The 12844-nt window shown below is 44.0% G+C and overlaps 1 protein-coding gene across 2 annotated transcripts in view; it reads left to right on the forward strand.

Moving 5' to 3' along the window:
* b3galt2 (UDP-Gal:betaGlcNAc beta 1,3-galactosyltransferase, polypeptide 2) overlaps positions 1-8831 on the forward strand; it is a 16833-nt gene extending 8002 nt beyond the window's left edge. For both annotated transcript variants that reach the window (XM_010793055.1, XM_010793056.1), the window contains exon 2: positions 6453-8831. In XM_010793055.1, the coding sequence (XP_010791357.1) occupies positions 6805-8091 (1287 nt within the window). In that variant the 5' untranslated portion in view covers positions 6453-6804 and the 3' untranslated portion in view covers positions 8092-8831. The remainder of the gene's footprint in view (positions 1-6452) is intronic.
* Positions 8832-12844: the final 4013 nt, after the last annotated feature.

A 12844-nucleotide genomic window follows, 5' to 3' on the forward strand; every position in this document is an offset into this window, starting at 1 on the left:
GACATATCAGACCAGACAATAGGGTCTGCCTGGTTACAGGAATAGTTTTCCTGGCTCCTCGCATTTGTGGCTAGAGGAAGGCTGGGAGCACTACACAGAGGGAGGGATGAGAGTGTGGTTTTTCTCTGCGACGACCTCCATTGCTGGGCCCTCGGGCTCCAGGGAGGCAAAAGTCCGCGTTTAACAGACGGCTACATCTCGTATCGCATCTGGGGTCAAAGGCCCTGGGTTTCATAATAAATTGGGGAAGGAAAGAAGCTGTCCTCTTCTTCCCTCTCAGACAATCGTTATGCTGGGGCAGTGCGGTATAAACTCAGCCAGATCGAGGAGCCGCGACTCTCGCAGGCCACGCGAGTGGAGGAACTGACAGGCCGTCTCCAATTCGGCTGTCACAACCCGCCACAGCCCTCTCCGTGCACGCCAGCTGGCTCTGCGTTGGCGTCAGCTCGTCACGTGATGATCCCCCTTGGAGTCTCTTCCAACAGGGGGACACCTACCCAGAGGTGGTTCATTCGCTGCAGAAGAGCCTGCCTGTATTCTAACCTATTGGATTATTATAAACTGCACAAGCTCGCCGAGCTAGATTCCTCTGCCTCCCAGCATCATGCCCTCCTAACTACGGTCCAAATGAATAACCAAGGAGCCAACGTTATAACACACCTCTCATCCCCTGGGCGTCACATGTACGCCGCCTCATGATGAGGGAGACGGCGAGTCAAATGCCAGCGTGGTTGTCGAAAAATTGAAACTTTCCTCGCAGCCTTCTGCTAACGGGCAGCCGGCCAGCAAGATGGCGTGGCTCGTCCACCATGACGACCATTACGGCACATCACAGAAGAAGGGCCTCTCCCCCAGCATGTTATCCAATTGGATACAAAAAAGAAACACTCCTGTCATCCCCAGGGGAACAGTGTCTTTTACTCACGCTATTTTTCTCTAATCTCGGAAAAGAACGGGGGCGTTGTCGCCCCCGTTGCTGTACAAATGAATGTGTTTGATTCGCAGAAGACAACAACCACAGCCCTATCGCGAAGCAGCCATACCTCAATCGGCAGGTGAGGAGTACGATCTGCGCAGCCTTCTGAACGCAGCTCAGCCCGGCTGCTGTTCTTGGTCCCGCAAACACACACACGTAGCCTCCATCATCAGAGCAATGCATAATATTCCCGGAGAAATTGAACAGAGGGGCCTCGCAGAGCGAGCGCCAGCAGGCCGTGTTTGCCCGAGCGAGTAAGGAGACTCAGACCTGTGTTCACGCGCACTGGCGCCTCAGTGGGATTTGGCTTTGGGTGCTTACGCGCGCCACTAACCCCAAAGCCCCGCTTTTGAACCTTTAGACCAGCTTCGTCCATGCCTCCGGATCCAAGGGAGATTGGCAGTCACTGTTTTACGGCTCAGTAACCCGCGCCTTTTATGGCCATAAGGTCATCACAGGCGTCGTTTAGAGTCATGGAGCTGATCACCTTGGCATGGCTTCTTTCCCCCTCCTACAGGTCGGAGGGAGAAGCCGCGTTCTCATCTCCTCTGTCCTGTGCGCGCGCTGTCCCTGCTAGCTGTCGGCGCACGGCCTGCCTTGCGCCATTCCCGCGCCTTGTTGCTGATTATAGAGAGGCCGCTCGGATCGCACAGCCCTCTGTCTCTGCAAACGGCTGTTCACACTGGCTGTGTGATAACTGTGTCAACAGGCCATATGTCTCCTCATGGGCTGGATCCCCGGAGAACATCAGGTGCGCACTCCACCAGAGGAATGTCCTCCTCCACGGCTTTGCACGGAGGAGATGGTCAGTGGAAGAACATTTTGCACTTGCTGCTCTTGGGTCTTCCCCATGTTCATTTATTCAATTGTTTTTGAGGGGATGGCTCCTCCCATTCCTCTCTGACACAACCTTTCGCGTACTGGGTGTCCTGTGAGTGAGTGACGGTCAGGGATCCAGCCTGTGCCGCCTCTCTCCTGTGCCTCTCGGGCACGCGGAGAGCGGCCCTTTTTCCCTCTATGGACCGGGATGGGTTACCTTTTTTTTCTTCCGACACATTTTGGTACGGAGTGTCTTGGTCAGACGTGTGAATGACGTCAGAGATCAGCTGCTGCGCCTCTCCTGGCCCTGTCTGCACGCAGAGAGCCTGCCCTGTTCTCCCTCTTTTTGTCACTGGGCCCAAAGTATGACCCTTCATCTCTACTTTTTCACAGTGTCCGGTATGTATTTGCTTCCAGCCTCGTCCCCCCTCATGAAAAGTATTCATGTTAATTGCGCTATATTCACGAGGACGGCGATGCGCCATTACGCCTATTGGGCCGCCAATAGCGCATGCTCGCGTTATTATCTGGAAGCAGGCTGTGTCTGTGCTTCTAGCCCACTGGGCGGCACGCAGTGGGGTGCCAGACTACATCATGCTCCGCCCCTCTTAACCGACAATAGCCGATCAGGAGCGCGAAGCCATTATACGAAATAGAACTGAGGTTACCTACTGTAACTCAGCTTTCTATGCGTATTGGCGAAGCCCTCTAAGTGCTGGGCCCCACTGGCTCCACGAATAGCTGAAGAAAAGTTATTTTGTATGCGGAACAGATTGTCGCCCTCCTTCATATATACCTGAAGAATGCTCTAAGGGTCGGCCACCGTGCGGCGTGGGCGTGACGCATACTGTGTTCAGTGCTGCAGCGGACTATGGTCAGGGGGTACCCAATAGCGAATGCCTTAGGGCTACACACAATACTCATAGAAGCTGGAGTTACAGTAGGTATAACTTCAGTTTCTCTCTCCAACTGAGAGCGCGTTCACGTTGAAAGGGGCGGGATAGCTACATCACAAACAGACAAGTGTACTGACAGCGCAGCGTCATACTTCATTAATGAAAAAGTAAACTAATATTAGACCAAATGAACTTTAAACATCATGACTTAAACATATAATCCAATATACAAGACACATAGTTGCACCTGCAAGGTGAATACAGAACAACTGGTTATAAAATAAATAAACTACAGAGTGTTTAATATTTACAACAGTTTTATGATATCACTACCCCGTCTAAGACACGAGTGGATCTGACTTTAATTACATTTGAGTTAACTTAATGTGTTGCTTAAAATAATACTTCTGCATACAGTATATGTGACAATGTAAGTGTTGCACGGCCAAATACGGCTCGAGAAGCTGACTCAGATAAGGAAATATTGTGATATTATATGATCAATGGTCTGATTGATGATGTGGTATGAATGATAAGTGCGACACGTCGTCGTCTTCTCTGCATAGGCTACGGCAGTTTAAACTGTATTTCCTTTATCCTGTAATATGACTTGATAGATTTAAACTCTGCAGACTGAGCTCTGATTGGTCAGCAGGCGGTACTTTCACTGAGTTGATCTCTTTTCTATAGACGCCGGAGGCAGGCAGCGTCAGGTAAAACAAAGCTAGCCTTCACAAACCTGAGCCTCACACGCCGCCTATGGATAGAGATAGATAGTTATAGATAGATCGATAGTTATAGATAGATAGATAGATAGATAGATAGATAGATAGATAGATAGATAGATAGAGAGAGAGAGATAGAGAGACACTTTGCACATGACTCACGGTAGCGATCTTTTATACTTCATCCAATCGGCATGAAGTATAGCTGAGAATCCACAGATTCGATTGGTATAAGTTTCATCACTGTGCGATAAAAATTCACTCTTAACCCGGTGTTCTAGTATGATAAATAAAAGAACATTGTACCTTGAAAATCAATGCATTCTAATAGCGGGTACATTTTACCCGTTGGCGGTTTTAGGTATACAGCGACCCCTGGCGGTTCTAGTGTTAAACATTAAAATGAATCATAAATATAGTGGTTGTATTAATTTTATCCTTCAAGGCGGGAAACCTCAGTCAGCCACATAATCAGTCATGCTAATGTTTCAATAAAGCAGAATTTAACCCCTTACGCCAGAGAGCGGTCAGTCTAAACGGCTCCCAAATGGTAGCTGTATTTGTCTTGAGGAAAATGTGTCACTAAGTGCACCGCTTTACTAAATGAAGGTCTCATCCCCTTCGACATCAGCCATGCTCATTTTGCATTCATTACACACAATGTGGAGGAAAAAACAAGCTAGGTTGTTAAAATGGGCATGGAGACAAAGAAATCAAAGTGTGGAAAATTGCATTTATACCTCACAGTCCCCCGCACCCTCCTTGTTTTCTTCCTCCAGCTTTAAAGCTGATGTGGTGACAGAGACAACATTATAATATATGCCTAGCGTGTCACTCCCGCAGCCTTCGTTCTGATTATTGACCGCTGCAGAATCGCTGGGGCTTTAATTAGTGCTAGTGTAACTAATTGGCTTGCATAAAAGTGACATTGATGGGAGGCAGGAAAATGAATTAATGAGGAGAGGCATTGGCACATTAAGTGGAACTGCTAAAAAGTAAAAATGGATGTCTGGTCTCTCAGTGAAATTGGCATTTTTGTTGAAAGCTAAAAACATAAACAAAGTAATACACTCCACCATTCATGCTCTTCTCTGTGTGTGTGTGTGTGTGTGGGTACGGAGCTCCATCGTGTGTGTTTAACTTTGTGTGCATGTGTATTTGTGTGTATATGTGGCCCTCTGTGTGTGCACACTTCATCAGAACTCACGTAACTAGATGTTAATTTAGTTGACGGGAGAAACCTCTCAAGCGCTGGATATGCTTCGATGTAAAGTATGTTAACCTTTAAAACAAAGCCGGCCCTGGCCCCTCTCATTCTCCTGTAATTGCTTGCGCTGGGTAGGCACAGTTTCCTGAAAAGGTTATCGTGTTCCTTGCCAGTTGTCATGATGAACGAGCAACCATAGCAGGAAATGAAAATGGGAAGTTTGGAAAATCTGCCTCACACCGAGTCGGCATGTAACATTTTCACAAAAATAATGCTTTGTTGTTCAGTAGATGCAATTTATTAAAGTGCAAGCAAACAAATAAGCAAAAACGCAAACGCAGGCAGTCAGTAAATTAACAAACTCAGGAAGAAAGAATTGTTCAGACTTGCAATGCTGCTATATAAAAATCAAGTACAACCTGCAAGATGCTGCTGGCATTTTCTTTTTTTCCTGGCGTGTGTGTGTGTTCTCATGCACAGCAATAATGATGTATGTTTCTAGTGTGGATATAATTATGTTTGAGGAGCACATGCATCTTTTGTGTGAGTCTATAGACACAAGAGTGACTTGTGTGTGCAGTAGGCTTGTGTACATCATTAAGTCTGATCTGCATTGTGTTAGTGTGTCTATGAACACAAAAAATGATTATTCGTGCAGTATTTGGTGCGCATATGATTATTTGCGATGCACAGTACATTTTTTGCTTGTGCAAACCGACTGCTCGCCTCTGTGCTTCCCCTGGCGCACAACTCCCTGACATCATTCACGTCACATTTTTTCAGCGTTGCATGTTTCTGTGTGTACATCTTTTATTTAAGCCTGTGGTAGAGGGTCGAGCAGCCTGGGTGGTCTCATCTAGACGGTAGGCAGCATTGATAAGCCGAAGGTGGAAGTTGAATGGCAGATGAAGGCTGTCATCACCTAGAGGCTGGCTGAGGCTCTGGCACCACTGCCTGCCGGACCCTGAAAATCTCATTTTGACAGATGCATCTCCTCCCCTAGCTGTCGACGCCCGGTGGGGGGCTGATGACACGGGCGGCTCAGTGTAGCGTTATCCGGCAACACGTTGAGCAAACCTGCAATTTATACTTCTGCCCCAGGCATTAAGCTGAATAATGACATGCAAAAGGCACTGTCTCCCCATGCTCAGCACCAGACAGCGGAAAAACATGAGGAATTGTATTTTCTATTCTTCACTGTTTTTAGAGTCTTTGATGTGTTTATCTAAGACATTCTCTTGTTTTCACTCACTGTAAAAAAGTACTAGCATAATATGCTCATTTAGTATGTTGTATTTACTGTGAGAGTAGTCCAAAAAAACTTGTGTTATGCTGTATGATAGCAATAACGCACACATTGTATGCACTGTATGCAAGGTAACATTTATAGCAGTAATCTTCCCTTCTGCCACTGCCCTGCTGGCAACAGTATTTTTTAAATCTCATATATATTTTTCCCATCACATCCCCAGAGCCTGCTGTGTTTCACGTCCCCGTCCAATCAAAGATGCTACAAACAAAGCTGTCATATTGATTCAGCTTCTCCCTTTCCAAATGTAAAGTCAGCTTATCAAAAGAGCCATTCACCATAGTGGCTGCTGCATTCACAGAAAAGCTCTAATTGGGGCTTTTGCATCTGGAAGACATTAATTCAGAATGTCTCTGTCAAAACAAACCATAAATAAAATGATTAAGAAATATGCTCCCCGCAAGTATAATAAATAACACATCTACAATCAGACATTGACATGTGGCTCAGTGCCAGTCATTTGAGGGTTCTTTTAGACCGATGCCAACATTTGTATCTGTTCCTTTTTTTCTCTTTTCAGATTAGAGACAGCAAACACAGAGGAGGTGACCCTTATCATATCCTGAAGGAGACGAGACATCGGGCATGACCTTGTGTTTGTCTACAGTTCCAAAGAAGAGCCAGGGAGAAGCCTTCATGGCCAGAGAAACATTGCTTTCCTTGCTCCATTAGGAGCTCTTTTAACCCTGCTGCAAGCTGCACTGGGGGGCTCAAACGTTCCCCTGACTCCACCAGGAGGCTCACTCCAACCCATCTGCCAGCTCAGATAACCCTCTGATAGTTGGTAACCACATGTTTGAGGTGAATGTGAGTGACTGCCGCCGCCCATTCTCGAGCAGCAGCAGCAGCTTCCTGCGACCCCGATCTGCACCATGCAGTGGAGACGGCGGCACTGCTGTCCCATCAAGATGACCTGGACCGTCAAGCGGTCGCTCTTCAGGACCCATGTGGCCGGCCTCCTCTCGCTGGCTCTACTCTTCACCCTTTTCTTATTTTTCAGCCATCAGGATTGGCTTCCGGGACGCAGCGGGCCCCGGGAAAACCCGCTGGCCTACACTGTCAGGGGCTTCCACAGCCCCAAAGGCGAAGCCAACCAGAGCAGCTCCCTACGGAGCCTGTGGAGGGACACAGGGTATGTGGCACCAAAGACTCTTCTCAACCTCAGCTCTCAGCAGGCAGATGGGGCTGCAGGGGAGGCAGCAGCAGGAGGCGGAGGGGGTTCCAGGATGGGGGTAATGGGACTTGGGGACTCCATGAGCACCAACAACAGTTTACAGAAGGAGATGGGTGTGGGAGGAAGGCTCAGTGCTCAGCCCTACCGCTACATCCTGAACGAGCCTTTCAAGTGCAGGGACAGGACGCCCTTCATCATCGTCCTGATCACTGCAGAACCCGGACAGGCCGATGCCCGTAGCGCCATCCGTCAGACATGGGGGAATGAGAGCAACTCAATGGGCTTAGGGTTTGTCCGTCTTTTCCTGCTCGGCACTGGAAAGAGCTCAGACACCTACCTGCAGAGCAGCATAGAGGAAGAGAGCCTTGTTCACCACGACATCATCCAACAGGACTATCAGGACACTTACTACAACCTGACCATCAAAACGCTGATGGGCATGAACTGGGTGGCCACCTATTGCCCACACGCCTCCTACGTGATGAAGACAGACAGCGACATGTTTGTCAATACCGAGTATCTCATCCAAAATTTGCTTAAGCCCGAGCTGCCTCCAAAACAGAGGTACTTCACCGGCTACCTGATGAGGGGCTATGCACCAAACCGAAACAAGGACAGCAAGTGGTACATGCCGCCCGAGCTGTACCCAAGCGAGCATTATCCGATATTCTGCTCGGGTACGGGGTATGTGTTCTCAGGGGACATGGCCGATCTGATCTACCAGGCGTCCCTGAGCATACGAAGGCTGCACCTGGAGGACGTTTATGTGGGGATCTGCCTGGCCAAGCTGCGCATCGAACCGGCCCCTCCTCCCAACGAGTTCCTCTTCAACCATTGGCGGGTGTCTTACTCCAGTTGTAAGTACAGCCACCTGATTACGTCCCATCAGTTCCACCCAAATGAACTCATCAAGTACTGGAATCACTTGCAGAGCAACAAGCACAACGCCTGTGTCAACGTGGCCAAGGAAAAGAACAGCAGGTAAAGACACCGAAAGTTTCACGGAGAGAGGCCTCCTTGACGCATCCTGTGATTACAACCCCCGCTCAAGAGAAAAGGGGAGATGAGCACACTCTTACTACAGTCTTGGAGGGCATATGAACTCAGTACTATACACTATATGGGGAAAAGCACATTGTTTTTGGTATTGTGTACAGTCGATGATCCAAACTATTTTTTTAATTTGAGGAAAAAATGTTAAGTATTGTAAAACTGTTGAGCTATTTCTAAAACGGAAGATTGTCTGTGATGTGGAGCATAACGTGCTGCTGCTGTCTCAAGGGTGATGTTGAGGATAATTCAGGTGCCAAGAGAAAGGTGGTTATTCATGCTACAGTTAATGTGAAGGCTCGCCTCTAAAGGGTATTACAGTATGTCACACTTTACAAATAAAAAAAATAGACACAGTGGTGTTTACACAGAAAAAGGGAAATGCACATGTATTTTGTCGAAAGTCACACTACCTAAATATGAATGAAAATATATTTGACGTTGACCAGTTATGCTGCCCGGTTTCTCAGTGTTTACTTTACAGATTTATCAAAGAACATGACTCTAAAGAGAAGGTTTATCCGTCATACACTGTATTTTATTTTTTTTAAATCTACATGGAAGCACTCACGTCCCGTCAGAGATGACTGAGATTGTATTTTTTAAAGCTTTACATTGAGTATGACTGCACTTGAGCAAATGTGCAATGAATTAATTAACAATTAAATGTACTGAACTCAAGTTTGTAGTTGTGAGTGTGTTTTATCTTTGAGTCTTCTATACATTTAGGCCTCTTCAATATCATTACTCTGTACAACCCATAATCAGCATGGGGCTGGGACATAACTCACTCAAGATTGGTATAGTTTCTACATTATGATTTAAACAGTGATATTTTAGTGGGATCTGTTCTAAAAAAATATATTATTTAAGATGATCAATTTATTTTCAATCTTCTGTGTATGAGATACAGACGGGGAGAAATGCTGTTCCTCACAATCCAGAGGAATACACATATAAATATCTAATAAATATATATATAGATACATATACGTATATATACACATACATAAACTCCTATACACCCTCTTATATATATATGCATATATATATATATGCACATACATAATCAAACTTAGAGAGATACCCATATACAAATATTGACATTAGGAGGAGAGGTGGGAGGGAGGGTAGAGAGTTTAGAGCCATGTGGAAAAATGATTATGATCACATTTTATTAATCGCTGAGGGGAAATTCAGTGTTTCACTGGTGTTATTTTACAATTACACACATAGTCCCAAAATACACACACAGAACAAAAGGTCTGCCAGGTTGGAGTTCGGATGGGGACTCAAACCGGTGACCCTTCGCTTCCCAGGCCCGAGTCCCTACAGAACGAGCTACTGCCGCACTAAAAACAGAAGAAGTAGTATATGACCTGACACTTGAACAAAAGAGAAAGTATAATTTAAAATGTACATCTCATAAAAATTACTTAAATCACAAAACATTATGCCAGTTAAAGATTAGCATGGATACCTCAAACTTTTTTTACCTGAACTCTGAAACACTTATTAACACATTGAAGCATATAAGCAAACCAAAGTACAGGTAACATTTACCAAGGCGGGGCAATTACATTTAATATACAATTATTTTGGAAGTTATGTGACAGCTTCTCAGTTGACTGCTGCTGATTTGATGGTGCTAATTACGCTCCCCAGCGATCACTTATCACATCAATACTAGCTAATTGTAGGTGATTCAGTGAGTCATGTGTGTGATAAATGTAACAACATCCAGAGGTGGGAGAAGTACTCGTAGAACTTGTACTTAAGTAAAAGTAGAAGTACCAGAGTGTAGGAAAACTCAGATACAAGTCAAAGTTCTGCATTTAAAATGTTACTCAAGTAAAAGTACAAAAGTATAAGCATCAAAATACCAAAGGTATTCATAATGCAGATTGTTCTATTTCAGAATAATATATATTACATGTTTTGATTATTAGTGATGATTAGAGTGTTATCAAAGCAGGTAAAGGTGCAGCAAGTTTGAATGACTTTGTACACTGCAGTGTAGCTTGTGAATTTACTCCAGGTGTAACTAATGTCTGATTTAAGTGTTGGTTATATTTCACATCCTTCATCCACATCTGTAACTAAAGGTACAAAATAAATGTAGTGGAGTAAAAGTACACAATGTACCTCTGAATTTTTGTGGAGTAAAAGTACAAAAAACTTGGAAATACTCAAGTAGAGTACAAGTATCTCCAAATTGTACCTAAGTACAGTCCTTGAGTAAATGTACTTAGTTACTTCCCACCTCTGTTAATATCTGGTGCAACCTGTCCAGGATCTTTTACATTCGTTTTGGTGATTATGAGTACCCAGAATTCTCTCTTCAAGCTCTTTTTTCATTGCTTCCCCCTTTATGACCGCAGGTGATGGCATTGTTGAGGAACAATCATGTTATCTAAAAATGTAATTCTGAGGTAAATATTGTGTATTTTCTACAAACATCACCAACAATCATTAATAAAGGTAATATTGTATTCGGTGGACCTTGGTGAAATGAATTAAATTCCAAATCTAAAAACATAACATTCAGAGGAGTTCTGCTAAGGTGGAAACAATGTGATGACAATCAGGCTTAGTCATGGGAAATGAATTAAACATTCTTCAGTCTCCCCGGGGAACATAAAATATTCAGCTGCAAAAACACCTAAGTTTAGATTTTTAATTAAAAATGAATGCATATGATGTTGAAAGGAAGCCGGTGTGAATCCAGACGGAACTGCCTGTGCAAAAGTGTGTGTTCAGTTTAAGGGAGGCAATAAATAAATACACACTCCAGTGCTCTGGGCCACCAATAAAGAAAGCATATATAATTGGTTGATGAGTTGAAATAGCCTGTATCAGATGTGGGTACTATTAATAAACTAATGGAAAGTGGGGGCTCTGCACTTCCTCCACTACACATCTGCCAGTCTCTGCTTTAATATGTTGGAGCGATTCTGTTTAGGGAGCTGTAAAATGGGTAAAGTTCACACAATGGTATATTTTAAGCTGCTAATCACTGAGCAGACACTTCTTAAGGGAGGAGGAGGCTGAGAGGTAAAGACAGCTGAGGGAGATAATATTAAGATGTTCATCTAAGATAAGCTATACTGCACAAAGATTTGTTTGATACTGGAGTCACAAGCAAAGTAGCAGCTTTATTTGTTAGTTTGTGCGCAGTCATGTGAGAGAGAATGCCATCCTTTAAACCTAAGCTAACTGTTACAGTTTAGGACGTTTTTTAGGAAGACATCGTTATCTCAAAGCAGTTTTAAGATGCAATCTGTCAGCTGTGTCTGGCTGATAAGTGAGGTATGCAAACATCTTTGTAAAAAGTCTGGGAATATCAATTATATTCACCAATAATACACCAAAAATGATGATGGCCCTCACTCATTAAAGAATATGTATATTAAGAGAAGGTGAACATAATAAAACAGGTCATGATATAAAAGAAGGTCAACAATATAAAACGGGTCACAAGAAGATCAACAACATAAAAGGCGGTCAAGTTGTCAAGTAGATCAAGGAGACTGTAGCATGGGCCATTGAAGCAACCAAACATATTTTGTGCTGGTCTGATTTGCAGGGCTGATACACAAGCTTCCCATTTTTAGGTAAAGTTGAGAGATTCATGAGAGGGTTGAAATAATTGGAGAAATTAATTCCGACTGGGAGAACACCCCCGAAGTCAGCACAACCCGATTGATGGCTAACATTTTGGTGCACCAAACATTCATGGTTCACCTGACTGGAAAATACTGAAAACATTCAGAGCAATCACATAATAAAAGCTTATGTGTAGCATCGTTGTTACCATGCTAAGGATAAACACACTAAAGTTGTAAAAACGACTGTCAATTTGACCATCCAAAGAGCATGTGAATGCAACATTGGCCTGGATGTCTGTACTCTAGGAGTTCCATTTTAGCTTGGAATTTGGAAAGCGTGGAAGGGTGAAAACAGAGCCAGATCATAAAAGAAAGCAGATTTTGCTAATTTCTTCAGGAACTATTTTATGCCACACCAACTTGTTTCAGGGAATCGTTCAACCAGCTGAACATGATGTCCTTCAAAAGATTGACCAATTTCCTCAGTTGGAAACTCAAATTAGTAGCTCTCTTCAGTACCAGGGAATTATTTCAATATGTCAAATATATGCCAGCGTTGCAGAGCAATTACTGAGTCAATAAAGATTTGAATGCATTATAAGACTGAATGACCTTTTGAAGCAACACAAAGGAAATTATGATTTTACTGACACAACTTAAGACTGTCAACAACAAAATGATTGATTGAATGATAACCCTAAACTTAACATACAAATATGTTCCTATGCCATAACCATGTGGCTTCTCCAATCCTCTACCACATCCTTCCACCAAATCTATAAACTGATTACAGTTTGTATGAGGTGCCTCCATCTGCTGATTGAAATCAAGATATATTCTTTAAATATTCATGTGTCACAATGTGCTTACATGCTTTTAGGTCTTACATTAAACAAAACCTTGTGGTCACCACAAAGGAAAACGAGGACATCCAATTTCCTTCTCAAAGCTTTTCCAGCACAGTGCAATTTATGAAATCTGAACTGGTCCCAGGTATTCAGCAACCTCCATTAGTAATGATTAAAGTCATGACTCAAAGCAAGGGGATATTGGGAACAAGGTTTAGTATCATTCATGCAT

The sequence above is a fragment of the Notothenia coriiceps genome, unplaced genomic scaffold (genome assembly GCF_000735185.1).
Source record: "Notothenia coriiceps isolate Sejong01 unplaced genomic scaffold, NC01 NC01_scaffold00037087, whole genome shotgun sequence".
Taxonomy (NCBI): domain Eukaryota; kingdom Metazoa; phylum Chordata; class Actinopteri; order Perciformes; family Nototheniidae; genus Notothenia; species Notothenia coriiceps.